This window comes from Ambystoma mexicanum, chromosome 7p (assembly GCF_040938575.1).
Source record: "Ambystoma mexicanum isolate Mex_15411 chromosome 7p, UKY_AmexF1_1, whole genome shotgun sequence".
In the NCBI taxonomy this organism is placed as follows: domain Eukaryota; kingdom Metazoa; phylum Chordata; class Amphibia; order Caudata; family Ambystomatidae; genus Ambystoma; species Ambystoma mexicanum.
The window spans coordinates 44,838,588-44,860,561 of NC_090939.1; the positions used below are offsets into that span (position 1 = coordinate 44,838,588).

At 45.0% G+C, this 21,974-nt stretch overlaps 1 protein-coding gene across 1 annotated transcript in view; it reads right to left on the minus strand.

Moving 5' to 3' along the window:
• Nucleotides 1-239: 239 nt before the first annotated feature.
• Nucleotides 240-21,974, minus strand: part of LOC138525670 (kelch-like protein 9) — a 454,357-nt gene continuing 432,622 nt past the window's right edge. The window contains exon 7 of the mRNA XM_069635739.1: nucleotides 240-3,523. Coding sequence (XP_069491840.1) covers nucleotides 3,027-3,523 — 497 coding nt within the window. The 3' untranslated portion in view covers nucleotides 240-3,026. The remainder of the gene's footprint in view (nucleotides 3,524-21,974) is intronic.

The window sequence follows — 21,974 nt, forward strand, 5'->3', positions numbered from 1 at the left end:
CTTTCTTGTAAGGGAGTGGGTGATCTGGTGGAGGCTGAAAGTTCTCTCATTGAGCTTCCAATGCACATAAATGCCGCTACTCAGGAGCTGAGGCAGTGACCCAAAGTCTCTGTAGGGCGCATTGTGGTTGACCGCTCAGTTTAACCCTCCAACACGTTCTGAACGAAGCATCCAAAATATAACAATCAGAATGCAAAACAATTAGGGATGAAAAACACACAGTATAGCCCAGGCCTGAATCCTTATAAAAAATGCAAACTTTATTAACTAGAAATCACTGAAAGGTCAGGGGTGAAATCAGAGCAAGCGAGGGTATTGGGGGTCAACAGCAGTAAGATAACAGTCAGTAGAAGTTGTGTCTCTTGGTTTTCCTCAAGCAGGTCTAGCATAAAGGGCTAGGCGAAGCCATGAGTGGGCTAGGACAACGCATCGATGACGTAGACCCACTGTGGCAGATTATTGAGCTACGTTCATGCACGCGCACACAGGTGATCGCCCAGGTCAGTTTCACAGCTTCCTACATGCTCTATGGTTGAACACAGTTATGAGGTTTCGGAACGGAAAGGGTGGAAGGAATCTCCCTGCAGGAGATGACCTGCTGCTGGAGGCCAAGAAACAACAATACAAGCCCCTCGGTCTGAAGGCATGGGGTTGATAAAGCGGCTCCGTAACGGCTTACACAGGAGGTTACACGTAGGGTCCGGGGTAGCAGAGGTAGCTGGAATGGGTAGTCATTTTAGTGGGGGACCTTTCCAGAATGGTGTGCTGGTCTTATGTTTTGGCAAGTTCTCTCAAGTGGTGGAATCCAAAGAGGGGTCATCACCCTTGGGTTAGCTGGGTGGAAGGTGGCACTGCTAGGTTCCAAAGCAGGTAGTCTTGTGTGGTAGGTTCATTTCGGGAGTGTGCGAAAGGCTTGAAGCAGTTGCTGAGTCAGGAGTGCCTGAGAAAAGCTGGGCTCGTCCAAGCCCCAGTAGATGAGGTGCTCAGAGGCACAGCTCAGGCCCGCTCGCTGGATGCTCATCCAAGCCCCAGTAGATGAAGTGCTCAGAGGCACAGCTCAAGTCCGATGCTCATCCAAGCCCCAGTAGATGAGATGCCCAGAGGCACAGCTCAGGCCCGCTCGCTGGATGCTCGTCCAAGCCCCAGCAGATGAGGTGCCAGCTCAGGCCAACTTGCTGGATGCTCGTCCAAGCCCCAGTAGATGGGGTGCCCAAAGGCACAGCTCAGGCCCGCTTGCTGGATACATGGAATTGTTAATTTGATTGTGTTCCACCATCACAAGATTAAATGCTGAAGATTATAAATCCCAGCACCTACGCACGTCACGCCAATTTCGAGCTTCCTCTGTATTTCTGACAGATTATTGAGAGAACGCCCCAGGGTTGGTTGGAACTGTTTTGCGCAGGGCTCAAGTCGAGGGTACATGCGGGTGGACGGAGTCTCCCCACTTTTTCAGAAGTCCCTTACTTTTTAAGAGGGCACCATGATATGTTAATTTTGGGTGACACCATATTCAATTGGTATGTTAATGAGTCCCCCCACTTCTTTTATTTAGGACTTGGCCCCTGGGTCGGTGTTATTTAATGAAGAGCTCCAGAGTTGAGCTGTCGAATCTTCCTTCCTACAATACTAGAAGTGCTGGGGCACCACAGACCCAGGGCACTGACAACTGGGGGTGCCATGTGCTTGTCTTCCAGCAGGGAGAGCGGTTGCATGATCCCGATGAGGCAGAAATAATAATATTGGTCCTGGGGGTCAGTCGGGTGATGTACAGTCCTGTTTGGGAAGCTCCTCTTATCTCTTTGGGGTAGTTATGTAAGCGCTTCTGCTGGTGCCCAACGGGAGAGTAAGGGAATGGCCCTCAGCCCAAACTGTACAAGCTCAATGGCCGCAATTGGTTGTTTAATCAGGGCCTGAAGACTCATGACCACCTGCTCAGAGCTCAGCATTTCTTTCTTTGGTTCCTTTAGACAGTTGGTATACTTGGACGACAGCTCAATGAATGGCTTGGAATGACTGTCATTGATTGCTGTAGCCCCAGTGACTACATGTTCGGAGGTCAGTCAACCTGTCTTTCATTGGTTCCTTTAGACCGTTGGTATAGGTGGACGACAGCTCAATAAATGGCTTGGAATGACTGTCATTGATTGGAGTAGCCTTGGTGACCACTTGTTCGGATGTATGTCAGCATTTCTTTCTTTAGTTCCTTTAGACAGTTGGTATACTTGGACGACAGCTCAATGAATGGCTTGGAATGACTGTCATTGATTGGAGTAGACTTGGTGACCACTTGTTAGGAGGTCGGTCAGCATTTATTTCTTTTGTTCCTTTAGACAGTTGGTATACTTGGACGACAGCTCAATGAATGGCTTGGAATGACTGTCATTGATTGGAGTAGACTTGGTGACCACTTGTTAGGAGGTCGGTCAGCATTTCTTTCTTTGGTTCCTTTAGACAGTTGGTCTACTTGGCCGACTTGCTCAATGAATGGTTTGGGATGATTGTCATTGATTGGAGTAGCTGTTTTGACTACTTGTTTGGAGGTCGGTCAAGATTTCTTTCTTTAGTTCCTTTAGACAGTTGGTATACTTGGATGACCTGCTCAATGAATGGCTTGGAATGACTGTCATTGATTGGAGTAGGCTTGGTGACCACTTGTTAGGAGGTCGGTCAGCATTTCTTTATTTGGTTCCTTTAGACAGTTGGTCTACTTGGACGACTTGCTCAATGAATGGTTTGGGATGATTGTCATTGATTGGAGTAGCTGTTTTGACTACTTGTTTGGAGGTCGGTCAAGATTTCTTTCTTTGGTTCCTTTAGACAGTTGGTATACTTGGATGACCTGCTCAATGAATGGCTTGGAATGACTGTCATTGATTGGAGTAGGCTTGGTGACCACTTGTTAGGAGGTCGGTCAGCATTTCTTTCTTTGGTTCCTTTAAACAGTTGGCATACTTGGACGACATGTTCAATGAATGACTGTCATTGATTGGCGTAGCCTTGGTGACCACATGTTCGGAGTTTGGTCAGTATTTCTTTGTCGGGGTGAGAGGAGACTCCCTTGTTTGAGATTCGACAGTCTCCTTGGGCAAGTGGACGGTTAGTGTGCAGGCTCGAATACCCCCTAGAGGCTCCGGCAGCTCCAGGACCTTGCTCCATTCATCCGACTCAGGGTTGTAGCACTGCACAATGTCCACCATGCAGCGGCTATTCCAGGAGTAGCCACCCACCACATAGATCTTTCCCTCTAGCACTGTCACACCCACATCGCTCTGGCCGTACAACATGGGTGCAACAACCACCCACTGATCCTGGGCTGGACTGTAGTACTCACATGCCAATACATCGTCGTAGTCACTGGCACCTTGGAAATGGTTGCCACCAATGACATAAAGACGGTCTCCAACAGTGCACATGCAGTGAAGCCCACGCAGTGTGGTCATGTCGGCCTTCTGGCACCACATCTCAGTGTCAGGATCGTAGCGGAATAGTCTGTCCTGGAAGGTGTCATGGGTGATGCCTCCTGCGGATGAAAGAATGTGGTAAGGTGAGATGGAGCAATTGTATATCATCAGACACACACCAGGGAGAGTAGATTGGAGGGATAATAGCAAATTGTCCCAGTAATGGGAGTTTTGGCCACAGCAGATACCATCGAAGTAGATTTCGATGAACATTTTTCATCGGATTTTGTTGCAAATCTATGTGAGGGTGGGTTTAGGATAATAATTAATGTAAGATTGTTAAGGGGGGCCACGGGAGGTCTCCCCCTACATATATGTGCAGCAAAATCAACCAGTTAAAAAAACCAACAAATTGGAGGAAAACTACTTCGATGAAATCTATTCGGCCAAATCAAATAGAACCAATTATCGCTACCTTCACAGCACCCCTTCTCCCAACATTTCAGAGATATACCTTCTGCTTGCCCCATTTTCTCATTATCTAGTGCCTATTGCCAAATTGAAGGTCATAGAGGGAGAAATGCAACTTTGATATCAAATGGAAGCATTTTTGATTCCGTACCAGCATATCTGTCTACGAAACCTGGGTTACAGACGCATTACCTCTCCAGGCAGGTTATGTCATAATAACATATATTTTGAAGACATCACAGCAATACCACAGGTCACACACATCTATTACCCAGGATAGGCTTCCGTCTTTAGTCTCTGACACCGCCACGAGCAGAGTCTAGGGTTAGATGACCATAAATAAAGGCACCTATAGTGTCTGACTCTCCCGCCAGTCCTAAGTTGCGGGAGTGCTCCTTGCACCATAATACGCAATTCCTTACGCCATACTGTAGATGGTACCTACCCACTTTATCGTGGTGGGCGTTTTGCCGCATTTATGTTGCGTTTATGTAGGGGGGTGAGTTAGCGAGCACTTAAAAATTATTTTTAGGGTAGTGGGAAGGAGTATCGCAGGCGTGTCCCTCCTAACAAATTGCAGTGGAAATTGTGGCAAAAACACCAGTGCGACGAGGACGGCCAGATACGCTCTATATGGTTTACAATGCTCTGGGAAAATGTCTCTGGGGCAATATTTCCCCAAACTTGCATTCTACGAACATCAAGCACTTTCCCAAAAATATTCTAAGCCTTGAGTTTTAATAGTAAAAAATACAGGTCCTAGAATATGTAGGGAAGGCTTTTAGGGCGTATGGAAGTAAATTGCCTGCCTGGCGACTTTTTCCAAGGGACATTTGCACATAGATCCCTCTAGATATGGTCTGCACCAGTCAACCAGCATCTTTCCAGATGTTTAGGACTATGACTCCCATGATCTCACCAACAATACACTATAGGACTGTTCAGGGCCTCATAGCTGTAGATTACCCTAGTACATTATCACACATACAAAATCTCAGGTGACTTACTGTATCAATTTTACATATACCAAAATATGTCGCCCTAGTCTCTCTTGCCCTTCAAACACACTCAACTAAGCCCTTGTGTCTTCCTATCCCTAGAGAGCGCTGGTTGCTCCACCTATCTAGGGTGAGGGGATAGTAGAGAGGAACTTGCCCTATCGCTAACCTATACACTCTATCCAGTGTCTGTTAGTATTTTGCTACAAGGCACATGCCGTAAAGCTTAGGGCATATGTCATCTGCCTTCCAAATGAATATCTTTCACTTTTTTTCAGCTGAGGGAGTGCTGTTAACTGTGAAAGGGAAACTTTGTTTCCCTTTCTCAGTAAAATATCCCCAGCCGTGCAAGCTCAGTGAGCTATGCAAGGCTGGGGGCATTTGCTTTCCCAGCTTTGCATGGCTCATTGGAAATGCTGGCTGGGGAACTGCATGTCTGTATGTGCAAGAAGGTGCTGATGCGCCTCGTCACACATACAGACATAGCAGGCTGGAGTGGGACATCTCCGGACACACGCTCAGGACTCTTGCACGCATGTACAAGAATCAGGAAACTTCCTGATTCCTATTCATGCTTGCAGCGGGCTGGAGCACTGGAACCTCCGGACCTGTGGCAGAAGGTACGTTTGTTTAGTTTGTTCATGTGTTCACCTAACGAGTTGTTAGGTGAACACATGATGATGGATGCCAGTGTGAATGAGAGAGTTCTTTCTCTGTGTATGTTGTGTAAATGTGTGTGTTTCTATGTATATTTAGTATTGAAATATGTGTATAGATGCATGTATGCTTGTGGAGTGAGTGTATGATGGATGCTCGTGTGAATGAAGCAGAGTGTTTGCTGCATGTGTGTTGTGTAATGTGTTTGTATGCTCATGTATTTATCATTTAAGTATGTGTATTGATGCGTGTATGCTTGTTTTATGAGAATGCATGATGGGTGCTCATGTGAATGAAAGAGTGCTTGCAGTGCATATGTTGTCTAAATGTGTGTGTTTGTATGTTCATTTATTTATTTAAATATGTGTATGTATGTGGGTATGCTTGTATTCTAATTGAGTGCATGATGAAGTTTGTGTGAATGAAACAGAAAGAGTGTTTGGTATGTATGTTGTGTAAATATGTGTGCTTGTATGTTTATTATTTAAATATGTGCATGGATGCATGTATGCTTGTGTTTTGAGTGAGTGCATGATGGATGTTCCTGTGAATGGAACAGAGAGTGCTTGCTGTGTTTATGTGTGTCTTTGTATGTTTATTATTTAAATATGTGCATGGATGCGCGTATGCTTGTGTTTTGAGTGAGTGCATGATGGATGCTCATGTGAATGAAACAGAGAGTGCTTGCTGTGGATGTGTGTATGCTTGTGTTATGAGTGATTGCATGATGGGTGCTCATGTGAATGAAAGAGTGCTTGCTGTGTGTATGTTGTGTAAGTGTGTGTGTTTCTGCTGCTCCAAGAGGATCTTGGTGAGTGGGGGTGGGAGGTTTGTACAACAAAGGCATTTTAAAAATGCTTTTGTTGCACAAACCCCTCCCCACGGGCCACAATCAGCTCTCCGTCTGAGGTGCTGTGGGGCCCAGGGTACAGGGACGATAGCTTTTTTACTGGACATCTATGATAGATGTCTACTAATAACATACTTGCCCTTCTGGCCCTCAGCATCTTGCATACACAAATAATCACTTTGATTGTGTGTATATGTTGTGTAAATGTGTGTGTTTGTATGGTTGTTTATTTAGCATTTAAATATGTGTATAGATGCGTGTATGCTTGTGTTATGAGTGAGTGTATGATGGATGCTATTGTGAATGAAACAGTGTTCGCTGCATGTGTGCTGCGTAATGTATGTCTGTATGCTCATGTATTTATTATTTAAATATGTGTATGGAAGCGTGTATGCTTGTGTTTTGAGTGAGTGCATGATGGATGTTCGTGTGAATGAAACAGAGTGCTTGCTGTGGATGCATGGATGCTTGTGTTATGAGTGATCACATGTTGGGTGCTCATGTGAAGGAAAGAGTGCTTGCTGTGTGTATGTTGTTTGTGTATGTGGTGTAACAGTGTGTATTTGTATGTTTATGTGTTATTTATGCTCATAACGCCCAGTGCTGCGCGCTCTGCATTGGCTACATGTATCCCAGCGCATTCAATTTAAATGACTCCTTGAATGACCATGCGCTTTATAAGCTTTGATAACATAACATAGTTAAATATGTGTATGGATTCATGCATGCTTATGTTATGAGTGACTGCATGATGGATGCTCGTGACTGTGAATGAGACAGCGAGAGCTTGCTGTGTGTATGTTGTGTAAGTGTGTGTGTGTTTGTGCAGGTCCGAGATGATTTTGGCGAGCGAGGGGAGGAGGTTTGTACGACAAAGGCATTTATAAAATGCCTTTGTTGCACAATCCCCCTGCCCACAGGCCAAAATCAGCTCTCCGTCTGAGGTGCTGTGAGGCCCATGGGACAGGCATGCTATTTTTTTACTGGACATCTTGGGCCTCATTACACGGATGGCGGTAAGGGTTTACCGGTACCGGTAAATCCTTACCGCCTTACTACGAGGTCCTTTTGCGGGTTGGGGAATTTAACGCCTGCTTTTTGCAGGCGTTAAAAACCAACCCGCAAAGGGACCCAGGGACCCAGGGAGCTAATTAGGTACCGCAATTTGTGGTACCGTAATTAGCGCCTTCCCCATTCCCATTATGCCCTATGGGGCAAAAATGGGAATGGGGAAGGGCAATGGGGGAAGGGGGAATTACCGCCCCGCCGACCTTGGAATGGGGCGGTAATTCCCCTTTACACCAAGGCGGTGCCAGTATTTTACCGGCATGAACCATGGCGCTAATAGCGCCATGGTTCTACGCCATCCGTGTAATGAGGCCCCTTGTCTTGTAATAAATACCATACCTTCTCCTGCAACCACACATAATCACATTCATCATTAGTGTGATTATGTTTGACTTCAAGGTGCTGGCACACCATGGAACAGGCATGGTATTGTTTATGGCACATGGTTGATAAAGCAAGTATGATCAGTGTTATTATGTAGCTAGACTTGCATTTTAATGCAGCCAGTCTAGCCATTTCTTATTGTGGTATGACATTTTGCATTGTGCATCTTCGGTAAAACAAGCATGATAAGTGTTATTATGAAGCAAGACAGGCATTTATTATGCAACCCGTCTAGCCATTTCTTACTGAGGCATGACATTATATATTGGGCATCTTAGATAAAGCAAGCACGATCAGTGGTATTATTCTTACTGTGGCGTGACATTTTGTATTAGGCATCTTTGGTAAAACAAGCATAAGTGTTATTATGAAGCTAGACTGGCATTCCAATGCAGCCAGTTTACTCAGTTCTTATTGTGGAATGACATTTTTTTATTGGACATCTTTAATAAAGTAAGCATGATAAGTGTTATTATGAAGCAAGACTGTCACTTTCATACACTTAGTCTAGCCATTTCTTGCTGAGGCAGGCCATTTTGTATTGGGTATCTTGCATTTTTAATGGGAAAGCCAACTGGAGTATGTTCTTATGTGGGGATTCTGCCATATATTGGCAGAAAAAGCATGGACACGTTTTCTTATGGTATCATTACTGGCATTATGCGCAAAGCAAACATGAGTATATTCTTATATGGGAGTAATAGGGTATAATGTTGCAGTCAGCATGGAAATGTATGGACACAGCCAGTGTAAACATGTTTTATACTGGCACATATTGTGGGAAAAGGCATCATGAAAATGTGATGGGGAAATGCTCCTGTGCACTGTTGGTTACTTACATCTATTGGATTTCTTTCTAGAGTTACCCTACAAAACCCAATTGCAAACTGTTTGGCATTTTACCCAATTTTTCTTAAAAGTGTGCTCTAAAATGCACCACTTTCACAAATTATTAAAAATAAATTCTCAGGGGTTGAAACACCCCAAACCCATTTTGAGTGGTGTGGGCACCCTTGCAACGCTCGGTCTCTCGGCCATATCAGATACAAATATTTACAGCCCCTCCATTTAAACAATTCACCAGAAGCCACTTGTGCAGGGAACCACACTTCACTTCATTAAGGTGCACATGACTGCAGGATTAGGAGGGGATCTGTGATGACTCCATATGAAAGAGAGAGAGCGAGAGAAAGAGTGTGTAAGCCGAGAGAGAAAAAGAAACAGAGAGAGAGCCCAGAAAGAGGGATAGAGAGAAATAGAGTCTAGAGAGAGAGGGGGGAGAGAGACAAGACAGACAAAACAACACTGAGGTCCATTCAAGTCTTTAGAGGCTCTGGGGGGTTCAGGCCTAAGCTGTCTTTGGAGGACTACGACTAAGACTGACTGGACTAATCATGTTAAAATCAGTGATTGAACCCACAAAGTAACTTTTCTTTTAGTTGATAGGGGACGCAGGACACAGCAGTATCCCCACCATCTCTCATTAAAAAGGTGTTTGGCTAAAAGGGTGCTAGTCCCAGTATGGAATAGGGGCATCTGCCACGTTTACAGGGGCGTGCTATGGTGGACTTGGGTTGGGCCGAGCACTGAGGCGTCTGCAAGGAGGCTGCCGGGATGTATGATAGCAGTGGGAAAGAAAGTCCCGGAATAGCCAGATTTAGGAGGCCAGGCCTGTGACCATACAGGATATGACTCCTCTACAATGAAGATCTCCCACCAGGGGCATCAGTGCCTAATAAATGTCCACCAACAGAGGTCAAACATTTCCTTGACTATCTCCTATATCTATGCTAGAGCGTGGTCTCCCAGTAACAAGTGTTCGGAGTCCTTATTTCTCTAAAGAATCTCCCGCAGAGGTCAAAGAGGGGTTCTGATTAAAGCATTAGACCACAGAGGGCGCCCAAAGATATCCCCAAATATGTTCAGGTGTAATGTATGCCACACTGGATAAATACAGGATTCTGGATTGTTGGTAGATCGTGCCTGCTTATACTACCCACCCTCTAGCTGTTTACGGCTAAAATGAGGTAAGGCAAAAGGAAAAGAGGTGGATATAAACATGTAGCAAATACATCAGGTGGATATAAATATTAGAGCATAGTGTGGATATATAAAGATGTAGAGCATAAATCAGGTGGATATAAAGATGTAGAACATACATCAGATGGATATAATTATATATAGCATAAGGTGGATATAAAGATGTAGAAGATACATCAGGTGGATATAAAGTTGTAGTCATACATCAGGTGGATATAATGATGTACACCATAGGATGGATATAAAGATGTAGAGCGTACATCAGGTGGATTTAAAGATGTAGAACATACATCAGGTTGATATACAGATGTTGAATATACATCAGGTGAATATAAAGATTTAGAAGATACAACAGCTGGATATAACAATATAGAAGATACATCAGGTGGATATAAAAATGTAGCACATACATCAGTTGGATATAAAGATGTAGAACATACATAAGGTGAATATAAAGATGTAGCGTGTACATCAGGTGGATATACAGATGTAGAACATTCATCAGGTGGCTATAAAGAAGTAGAGCATACATCCTGTGGATATAAAGATGTATATCATACATTTGGTGGATATAAAGATGTAGAAAATACAACAGGTGGTAATAAAGATTTAGAGCATAGGCTGGATATAAAGACATAGAGCATAGGGTGGATATAAAGATGTAGAGCATACATCAGGTGGATATAAAAATGTACAACATACATCAGGTGGATATAAAAATGTAGAACACACATCAGGTAGATATATAAATGTAGAACATACATCAGGTGGATATAAAGATGTAGGGCATACATCAGGTGGATATAAAAATGTAGAACATACATAAGGTGGATATAAAGATGTAGATCATACATCAGGTGACTATAAAGATGTAGAGCATACATCAGGTGGATATAAAGATTTAGAACATACATAAGGTGGATATAAGGATGTAGGGCATAAATCAGGTGGATATAAAAATGCAGAACATGCATCAGGTGGTTTTAAAGATGCAGAGCATACATCTGGTGGATCTAAAGATGTAGAGCTACATCAGGTGGATATAAAGATGTAGAGTGTACATCAGTTGGATATAAAGATGTAGAGCATTCATCAGCTGGATATAAAGATGCAGAGCGTTCATCAGGTAGATAAAAGATGTATAACATACATCAGGTGTAAATAAAGATGCAGAATGTACATCTGTTGGCTATGAAGGTGTTGAACATACATCAAGTGGATCTAAAGATATAGGGCCTCATTACACAGATGGCGGTGAACCATGGCGCTATTAGCGCCATGGTTCATGCCGGTAAAATACCGGCACCGCCTTGGTGGAAAGGGGAATTACCGCCCTATTCCAAGGTTGGCGGGGCGGTAATTCCCCCTTCCACCATTCCCCTTCCCATTCCCATTTTTTCCCCATAGGGCGCTATGGGAATGGAGAAGGCGCTAATTACGGTACGGCAAATTGCGGTACCATAATTAGCTCCCTGGTCCCTTTGCGGGTTGGTTTTTAACGCCTGTAAAAAGCAGGCGTTAAATTCCCCAACCCGCAAAGGGACCTCGTAGTAGGGCGGTAAACCCTTACCGCCATCCGTGTACTGAGGACCATAGAGTGTAAATCAGGTGGATTGAAAGATGTCGAGCATACATCATGTGGATCTAAACATGTAGAGCATACATCAGGTGGATATAAGGATGTGGAGCATAAATCAGGTGGATATAAAGATGCAGAACATATGTCGAATGCGAAATCATATCGTGCCTTCTTTATTGTATATATATTGGCCTAAGCCCAATCGTTCTGCGATGAAATCCGCGCTTCAAGGTTCTGACCTTAGATTGATTAAGCCGCCATTTTGGGTTCATCCGCCATTTTTATTCTCGCTCCAAAGTCACCCTGTGTTCTAAAATGGTGGACAGTGTTCTTCTGTCAGTAACATGGCCGTCTTGAACTCTGTATATATGTTAATGCCTAAACTGCCAGTAGGCCAAATGTTAGGGTCATGTAATGAGATCTTGTCCTTCGTTGACCTGTGGATAGATGATTACCTCTGCCAACTATACTAATCCATGAACATATATTAAGCACAAAGTTGTGTAAATACTAAACGTGAACACTTGTTGAACTGTATTGTATTAAAATATGTACTCAGGCTTATGTTAGATCTGAGAAAATACTGTTGCCACTATGATTTGTTGAACATGTAAACTGAGGGTGATCCATATGCATATAGCGGGGCTAGTCAGAGGTGAACTCGGCACGAACCCTAGATTGGGAATTGTTTACGTACAGAGGGACTGAACATCATGTTACAAAACTGTATAAAAGAGTGAATATTCTGATGTACAGTCCCACTCACTTCACACACCGAACAGGGCTGGTATTCGCTGTGTTGTACTAAGGGCCTGATAGCTATCTGTTACTTTGTCTTTTGAAAACTGTTCAGTTACTTTGAATAAAGATCTGTGTATGTTGATAGCCTGTGTTTGGTGTATTTCCTTTTGAGGGTACTCAGCTTCGATATTCTCTTTTTGCTTTCACAGATGGTGCCCGAAAAGGGACCCTCAAGATTGATGCCAGCTCGTTGAAGGTTGACGCGGCTGTCGGACCGGGATCGGACGGTGTAAAGGGGGCTCCTTTCCTGAATGAGAAGTGACACCTCAGCAGCACTGCACGGCCCGATCCCTGGACAGTGAGCACGCAGTCCGAGTTGGCATCTTGACGAGGGTCTACATAAATCACCAAACACGAGGTAAACTTTGCTAGAAAATGTTGAAATCCGATTGGACCTCCTTAGGACTTGATCAGGTGAGTCGTGACACGATACTTAAGTATCCTGATAATTTGTTTTGGTGTATTACACTTGCAAGTGCAATTGTCGACCAGGTAACACCAATATTCTGATATGCCTGGGAAATTGTCTGCCTGCTTCAGGGCATTATTCCCCAAGGACAGACAATCTTTGGAATGTAGCCGTCCGGCGCAACAGGAGGGGACGCCGGCTTGTACTATGTACTGTAAGCATGGCATTGGTAGTATAGTATTTAATGATATTTGGCACAAACTAGACATGCTTCCGAACTTCAGTGGCCAATCAATGGTAGTTTTGAAATCCCTCGTATTGAATACTTAGAATCTATATTATTGAAGAAAAAGGCTAGACCTGCAGCATTTGACGTACTACAAAATTGGAAGAAAGAAGCTTTACAGCAGCTCAAGAGTAGGGAAAAACATGCACGCTATTCATAAGACGAATGTCGAAAAAGCGTTGGTGTATGACCAAAATAAACAGTCTGAGTCAACAAGGAATATGGATAGGGCTTTCTCACCTGATGTCCAGAAAATCTATGCTTCTAAAGACTTTCATGTTTCTGATGAACTGATTGATAAATTGTTAAATGAACGAAGACCTGGTGCTATTGCGCCACCTCTGTATGTTCCTCTTCTTGCTGTTATTCCTCCTCCTGCTCCTCCTGCTCTTGCTGCTCCTCCTATTGTTCTTCTTCCTCCAGTTGTTGGTCCTCCTTTTGTCGCTGCTCCTCCACCTGCTCTTTCACCTTTACCTGTTGTACCAGCGATAGCACCTCCGTTGAGCTTGCCCACTCTCCCTCTTCCAAGTGGTTCTACACCGCTTGTAGTAGATCGGGGAGCGGGATCGAGGGTCGTCACTCGCAATACTGTGTCTCCAGAGAAAAAGCGTGAGTTAACTGCGTGGGCTAAGCATTGCATGGAGATGGGTGATCAAGCTAATGATTTTTTCCACACTTTCTAAAATAGACAATTTTCCTGAGAAAAACCTTTTTATTGAAGGATTAGAGATTCATTTGTGTGTAATGTGGGACAGGTTAAATGATACAGATCTCCCACAAGGGTTGAGGGATCTGAACACTTTAGCGTTCTCTAGAGATACTGTGGAGAAAGTGCAAGAGCATGTTGAGAGGGTTCTTGAGTATAGAAGGGAGCTGGAAAGGTTACAGAATGAAGATGAAGATGGAGATTGTTTGGGTACCATGTCCATACAAAAACGGTTCTTTCCTTGTCGTAAATCGGTAACTGAGGAAACACGGATTTGCACAAAAAACGTGATTAGATGGATTTCAGACATATCGATAACTCCCATTGAAGTGTATGACACGTATAGTCCGTATACGCCAGAAATGCAGAGAAAAGTGATACAGGTAATGGTAGAATACCTACAGGATGAGTGTGTAAAAAGAAGGATTTGTTGTCCCGCAGAGTTATTAAGTATTTACAAGAGAGCTTTTTCGTTTGACACTTCTTCGACTGCTTTAGCGCTCGATTTGGCTCTGTTGCTTAGTAAGCGTTCCGAGTTGACAACTTCTCAGTTGCCTATGAGAGAGGTTCCTTCGACATTTGTCCCAAAGGTAGAGAATCCCGCTAATGATGCAGCAGGTACACCTGCCCAGGATATCCCTGCACATTATGTGTCACAGTTCGTTCACGTCCCGTTCTCGAGACAGGAAGTGAACACTATCAAACAGTCTATTCCCGACATTAGGAAGAATCCGACAGGGTTCTACAAAGAAATAGAGTCTGTTTTGCAATCATCTGTATTTACTTTGAGTGATATTGACTTGTTATTTCCCGTACTCCTGCCTGTTGATTTGTGGAAATAGATTAGAACTATAGACGATGCACCAGGGTTGGGAGATACATGGGATACTATGGCTAGACTCGATAAAGAAAGGCCAGCTGGTGAGAGACCGCTGCAGGTAATACTAACTTTACCTGACAGAATAGTTGCGAAATTGAAAACTATAATTCCTGAAAAGAGAATTACCTGGGACAAGCTTACTGCCTGTGTCCAAGGGAAGTCTGAGGGTGCTTCCAAGTTCTTTAATCGGTTCAAACAGGTATTTTCAGATTTCAGTAGACAAGGCTTAGGCACAGAGTCTGGGAAAAGATTATTCGTAGACAAATTTGTGGGTGGATTACTGCCTGACATCCAGTCGCAAATGATGTCTTCTGAGGGCGCTTGGCAAGGGAAGTCTCAATCAGAAGTACTGCACATGGCTCAGTACTATGAGAATCGTGTCAGTAATGAGAAGGAAAGAGTTGAAAAAAGGAAAGGTGATTTGAAGACAAAAGTATTATTGCAGCAAATTGTTGGAGGCCCTAGAGGGGGTAATTCACAAATTAGAAGTCAGTATGTTCCACAAGGTAATGCACCCTTGGGTCCTGTAAACATTAACCAGTGTGCCTATTGTAGGCAAGAGGGTCATTGGCCTGCACAATGCCCGATCCTACGACAAAGGTCAAATAACACATTTGGGAATATGGGTAGACGATCCAGAGGTCGCCCGGGTGTAGGGGGCCCTGGTAGAGGTCCGTTTTCACAGGATTCACAGCAACCTTTTTCACAGGACAATCAGGCATCAGGTGTGGATACTAGAAACATTTTTGATCATCCTTCTGCCGCTTACCTCTCTGAAGAACTTCCTTTCAACGACATTCTGCTTCGCTAGGATTGCCCGAAGCAGGGTTTGGAACCAGCGCCTATTCCCGTTAATCAGAAAGGTCCCTACGTTGAAATGATCGTGGGAAATAGGAAACATCTATTCTTGATAGATACAGGGGCACAGAAGTGTTCCATTGATCATTCTCGTGTTCTAAACATTCCACTGTCAGGGCAAACTAATGTTTCTGTAGGGTTTTCTGGCACACCAGTTGTCTGTCTGGTTTCTTCGCCCCTTTATTTCTTTGGGTCCCTTTATGGACCATTGCCCATTCCTTTTGACTTCGAATTGTTGAGATAATTTGTTGGGGTTGAATCTCTTAAGGAATTAAATGCGATAATTCATTCTATGACGAGACCGGAGGCGATCATTATGCTTTATCTTCTTTAATACTGCTTAACACAGCTTTTCAAATCATGTTCATTCAAAACCTTTTTTTTTTTCTTTTTTAAACGAGAAATGTAAAAATCAACTCAAAATTTATCAACATGTATCCTTCTAACTGGATCACGGCCTGTCTTTACTACAAGTCCCATGAGGCTCTAGGTAGCCTGTAGTCCCAGCCTCCATGTGAACCACCAATAGGAAACCACTCCCTAGTATAAGTCCTCCTCTGCCTAGGTCCTTTCCTCTTCTTTTTGCTGCTCACACAGCTAAGTACTTTTCTTCAGCCTTTCAGTGCTTTATTTTCTGTACATGTAAATTTATTGTATTAGCAGCGCATATATGATTTGTTAATATAATATGACAGGCAGCGTTTTAATTCGAGCGTGCGCTCGGTAGTAATGAAGGAAAACAACGCGATATTTCTTTGTGATAATAGCACAGGTTGGAGGAGGGCGGCGCCCCGCGAGCGTCATCGCCCGTGCTAGGGGCCCGCCCGCCTCCTCAGCACATTATCGGCAATCTCCTCAGGCCGCGGGAGCCCGGCCCTGAACGCGGCAGTGGCGCCGTGGAATTACCGGCGCTCGGCTTCTGCGCAGGCGCACAAGGGAGTTTGATTCAGTTAACGGTCGAATCTCCCTGTGTGAGCGTCGGAGGCATTTCCCCAGTGCAGGAGTCTCGTTTTTTCACCGGAACTAGCGCAGCTACGTTCCGCGGCCGCTACCCAGAGGCAGCATTATAAAAAAAAATAAAAAAAGTTTATATGCTTTTCGAATTTTGCGGCTTCATTTACCTGGAGGAAAGCTCCTCCTCTGTGGCTCCCTTGGACATTGAAGGAGACTCCCATAACCCAGTCACACCAAACTTTGGAAGACCAGCCTTTCAAGCAAGTAATATGGCATGTGATTTGGGAGATGAATACTGGGAAGAGGAATATGAGCATGAAGGGGAAATGCATGAGGAGGAGAGAGACCTCTCTCTCAGCTTCAAGAGAGTTCTAGGAGACTCTCTGACTAGAGCAGTAGCTCAAGGTGTTCAACCACTACAAGATAGACTCCAGATACTGGAGGGTTTACTGGGCACTAAAGCTGGCGTTCAAGAACACCCAGGGGAAGGGACCTCCACAAGACCTCTGGAGAAAGACAATAGGGGGCGTAAAGCGGCGCGGGAGAGAAAGCACTCTTCTACCCCCCCGGGCTCTATCAGGGGACAAGATGAACAGCCCCAGGAGGCAGCTGACACTTTCTTTAGGCTCAAAAAAGCTTTTTTGGCGAGATCAGCAGTGCCAAGCCTCGTACCCCCATCCCCAGGGGCGGATAATGTGGGGAAGGAGGGTTCCTCATCGGATAGTGAAGATGAAGTGGAAGACGACGAGAGCAACCCGAGCACAGAGAAAACTCTGATACAACCCAGTTCAGGAAAGAGTACAGCCAGCAAGGTGGAGGCCACCCCTGATGAGGACATATCGGATATGTTCGAGCCGGATGCTATTAGGCACCCGCGCTCTACGGAATGGACCCCTTCTCCAAGGGTAGCCATTCATATGGCTCAAAAGATATGCAAACCGCTTGAAAAAGAAACAAGATTTCGGCTCAGGTCAGAATGCCCCAGGCCAGATTTGAACGGGAAAGTGGCCGAAACTCCCGAGTTAGACCCAAAAATGCTCACATTCGTGACCAAAGCGAATAAAGACGTAAGGAAGGGCATGGACCGGGCCTGGCGTTCCTGCCAAGATAAGGTACTGGACCTGGCAGGGCCCATTGCAAAGATTATGGATCTCGCGGAGAGAGCTAAGGACACTGGAGAGCCAGTAGATCCATACGTACTAGCTAATTGGGCTCAGCGAGCCGTATGCCTTTTAGGCAATGCTAATGCAGTGCTTTCAGCAAAAAGGAGACGATCTACGCTGCTCAAAATAGATAGCAAACTAAGTGACTTAGCTTCATACGTAGCGGGAGAAAGCGCTCAAGGTCTGCTCTTTGGGGATACCTTCGTAAAAGAAATGAGCAGGTTCGTGGGCACATACACGGCCCTCGAGAAAGCTCAGACAGCTATTAAGAAGGTTTTTCCCGGGCGCGTTTTTGCCGGGGCCGGTCGATTCAGAGGCCACTCGACCGGCCGGTTTAATTCCAACAGAAGGCCACAGGGACCGAGAGCACAGTATTGGGAATCGCGACAGCTGGACGCCTTTTTCCCAAATAGAGGCAGAAGCGGTAGAGGAAGACGCGGAAGAGGCTACTCCAGGCATCAGTCTAACAACTCAGGTGAGAGTACACAAAGCAGTATACCCACTGGTAGGGGGCAGGACAGTGCTTTTTATGCACAACTGGCGAGAGCTTTCAGCAGATGCTTGGGTTCTCCAGACCACGCAAGGCCACAGGCTAGACTTTGTAAATTACCCCTGCCAGAAGAGAATCCCATCGCGCTTGCTTTGTTCAGCAGCAGAGGTGACATTACTAGACAGGGAATTGCGAGAGCTAGCTCAGAAACAAGCCATAGAGAAAGCACAGCCTCATTCGACAGGTTTCTTGAGCAACATGTTTTTAGTCCACAGGAAGGGCAAAGTCCGACCCGTGATAAATCTGAAAGAGCTGAACAGCTGGCCAGTCTACAAACATTTCAAGATGGAAGGAGTCCATCTGCTTGCAGATCTGCTCAGGACAGGGGACTGGTTAGCACGGTTAGACCTGAAGGACGCATATCTAATAGTCCCCGTGGCCCCCCAGGACCGCAAGTTTCTCCAGTTTACTTGGAGGAAGCAGAGGTGGCAGTTCAAGACATTGCCGTTTGGCCTAGCATCAGCCCCTCGGGCTTTTACGAAGCTAATGAGACCTCTGGCAGCGGCCCTCAGAGACGAAGGTATTCGGATGATCATCTATCTAGACGACATCCTTTTCATGTCCGAAAACAGAGAAAGGCTAGTCAGCCAGGTTCAATGGGCAAGCAAGTGCATTGCAGAATTGGGTTTCCTCATCAATATAGAAAAGTCGGATTTAATACCCAGCAGAAGGATAGAGTTCCTGGGTTTTGTGATAGACACGAGGAAGGCTTCCCTGGAACTTCCCGTAGCCAAGATCAGAGCGATAAAGGAAGATCTAAGGACAGCTCTGAAGAAGCCGGTTATATCGCTTTGCAATCTAGCCAAGATAAAGGGTCTCCTAGCAGCATCTATACAAGCTATATTTCCGGGCCACTTGCATTATCGAGCCCTTCAGAGGCTCAAGATACGATTCCTTCAGAAAGGTTGGAGGTATCACTGCTTAGTCCCGCTAGACGCAGACAGATAAGCGGAGATTCAATGGTGGCTCAGCAATATGGAAGCCTGGAACGGCAGAGCAATTTTCGGAGACACTCCAGAGATGGTCATAGAGTCGGATGCCAGCAGATCCGGCTGGGGAGCGAGATGCGGTCTCATCGAGACCAGAGCAAAATGGTCAAAAGGAGAGTTAGACATGCACATAAACTGCCTGGAGCTGTTGGCGGGCTCATTCGCAGTAAAAGTATTTACCAAAGATCAAGCGAGAAGCTGCATCCTCCTGCGCATGGACAATATATCTGCAGTGAGGTACATCAACAAACTAGGGGGCACGAAATCCAAGATGCTAGCCGAGTTAGCAAAGGATTTCTGGCATGCTTGCTTGGAAAAGGAGATAGCAGTGAAAGCAGAGTATCTTCCGGGAGCAAAGAATACAGTCGCGGACTGGAACTCCCGATATCTAACAGATTCCAGCGATTGGAAACTGCACGAATCAGTCTTCAAGAAATTGCAACAGAGATGGGGTCCCTTAGGTATAGATCTGTTTGCTTCGAGACTGAATGCCCAACTGCCGAAGTTTTTCAGCTGGAGACTGGACCCAGAGGCATCCGGGACGGATGCGTTCATGCACGACTGGAGGGGCCAAGTTCTTTATGCTTTTCCCCCCTTCGTGATGCTGGCAAGGGTCCTAGCGAAGACGCGCAGAGAAGGAGCGGAGCTAGTGATAGTGACACCAGAATGGAAATCGCAAGCATGGTTTCCAGTTCTGATGGAACTTTCTATGGATTTCCCGCTGAGGATTTCCCACAGGACAGATCTCCTAGTCAATCCGAAGGGCGAATATCATCCGCTGATTCAGAAAAAGACGCTGCATATCCTAGCGTGCAGAATTTCAGGCGCAGGTGGTGCTTGCCAGGCCTTTCAGAGCAAGCTACAGAGCTTATCAAGGTTTCATGGGCCCCTTCCACGATCAGGAGCTATGATTCCGCTTGGCAAGCCTGGGCCAGATGGTGCAGGGGGAGGAGTATTTCTCACATTTCAGCTCCTATAGAACATGTTTTGAACTTCCTAGCAGCTTTGACAACCAGCGGTAGAGCTTTCAGGACAGTGGGAGTGTACAGGTCAGCCATTTCGGCGGGACACGATCACATAGACGGGAATCCAGTAGGGGAACACCCAGCGATAACTAGACTCCTTAAAGGAGTGAAGCTTACTAAACCTCCTTTACCTAAATATGCAGCACTTTGGGATGTTAACAAGGACCTACAATTGTTCGAACTGTGGCCCCAGAACAACCTTTTATCGAGCAAACAGCTATCAGGCAAGTTAGCCACTTTACTTTGCTTAGTATCCTGCAGGAGAGTATCAGACGTGAAGGCCCTAGAGGTAGATAGAAAGATCTTTTATCCAGAGGGCATAGCGTTTAACTTGGCGCAGCGTACCAAGACGAATTCTAAAGTAATTAATTACCCATATTTTCCAGACAATAGCAAGCTTTGCGTAGCGCGATGCATTAAGTGCTATGAAGCAGCGACAGCAGCGCTTAGACCTCATGGCATCACTCAGCTGCTTATTGCGCGAAGAAAGCCCTTTAAGGCAGTAGCAGCGTCGACTATCGCCAGATGGGTGAGAGAGATTATGGATCTAGCTGGCATAGACATTTCTGTCTTCGGGGCTCATTCGACCATGGGATCAATGGCTTTGAGAGCTTTTGCAGCCAGAGTTCTGCTGCAGGAGATCCTCAAGGCGGCGGACTGGTCGAGTGATTCCGTTTTCAGAACTTTCTATTTCAAGCCTCTAGAGAACATGGCATCAGCAGTGATTGAAAGCTTTGAACAAGCATAATGATTGCCTCCGGTCTTGTCATAGAATAAAGATTGCCAAAGCGCATAGCGCAGGAAGTCTTGATTCTATTAAAGACACGGAGGCGATCATTATCCCTCCCTAAAGGAATGTCGCACTGTATAAATTGGACAGTTGTTTCTTTAACCTGATGTTTCTCCTTACAAATAGGAAGCGAATTCCCCACCCCAACATATCCTTTTGGTTTTATTTAAGGGGAAGAGATGAAAAACTCAAGAGAGTGATGCACTATTAATTTCGAGAGAGGAATCCACTGCTCCAGACAGGCAGGAAGGAAGATGCCAGTTCAGGAGAGTAAGACTTTTAAAGACAAGTGCAGGAAGAGCATCAGAAAAGAAGAGGAAAGGACCTAGGCAGAGGAGGACTTATACTAGGGAGTGGTTTCCTATTGGTGGTTCACATGGAGGCTGGGACTACAGGCTACCTAGAGCCTCATGGGACTTGTAGTAAAGACAGGCCATGATCCAGTTAGAAGGATACATGTTGATAAATTTTGAGTTGATTTTTACATTTCTCGTTTAAAAAAGAAAAAAAAAAATGTTTTGAATGAACATGATTTGAAAAGCTGTGTTAAGCAGTATTAAAGAAGATAAAGCATAATGATCGCCTCTGTGTCTTTAATAGAATCAAGACTTCCTGCGCTGTGCACTTTGGCAATCTTTATTGTTCTTCTGATGGAGTGCGTTTGACGATTTCACCACAGCAACTTTTTGTCTCTCAATCCTTGACCAGACCTTTGCGGCCAGAATTTAGTGATGTTCCGGAGTGTTTGTGGGCAGTCGACGACAATGATGTCGGTGTTTTGCAAATTGAGCCTGTTAAAATTGTCTTGAAACATGGAGTAAAAGTGCCACGTATTCCACCGTATAAGATTTCAGTCGATGGTGAGCGAGCTTTGAAATGCATCGTCTCTGATTTTGTGCATATAGGGGTGATTGAGGAAATTGCAGGTAGTTTGTGCAACAGTCCGATTTTGCCCGTGTACAAAAAAGGCGATAATGCAATTGCTTTTCGTTTCATAATTGATCTACGTGCCATCAATAAGATTGTCGCCTCACAATTTCCAATTGTGCCTGATGTGACGATGATATTAACTATGATCCCGGCTTCAGCTACTCACTTTAGTATTGTGGATC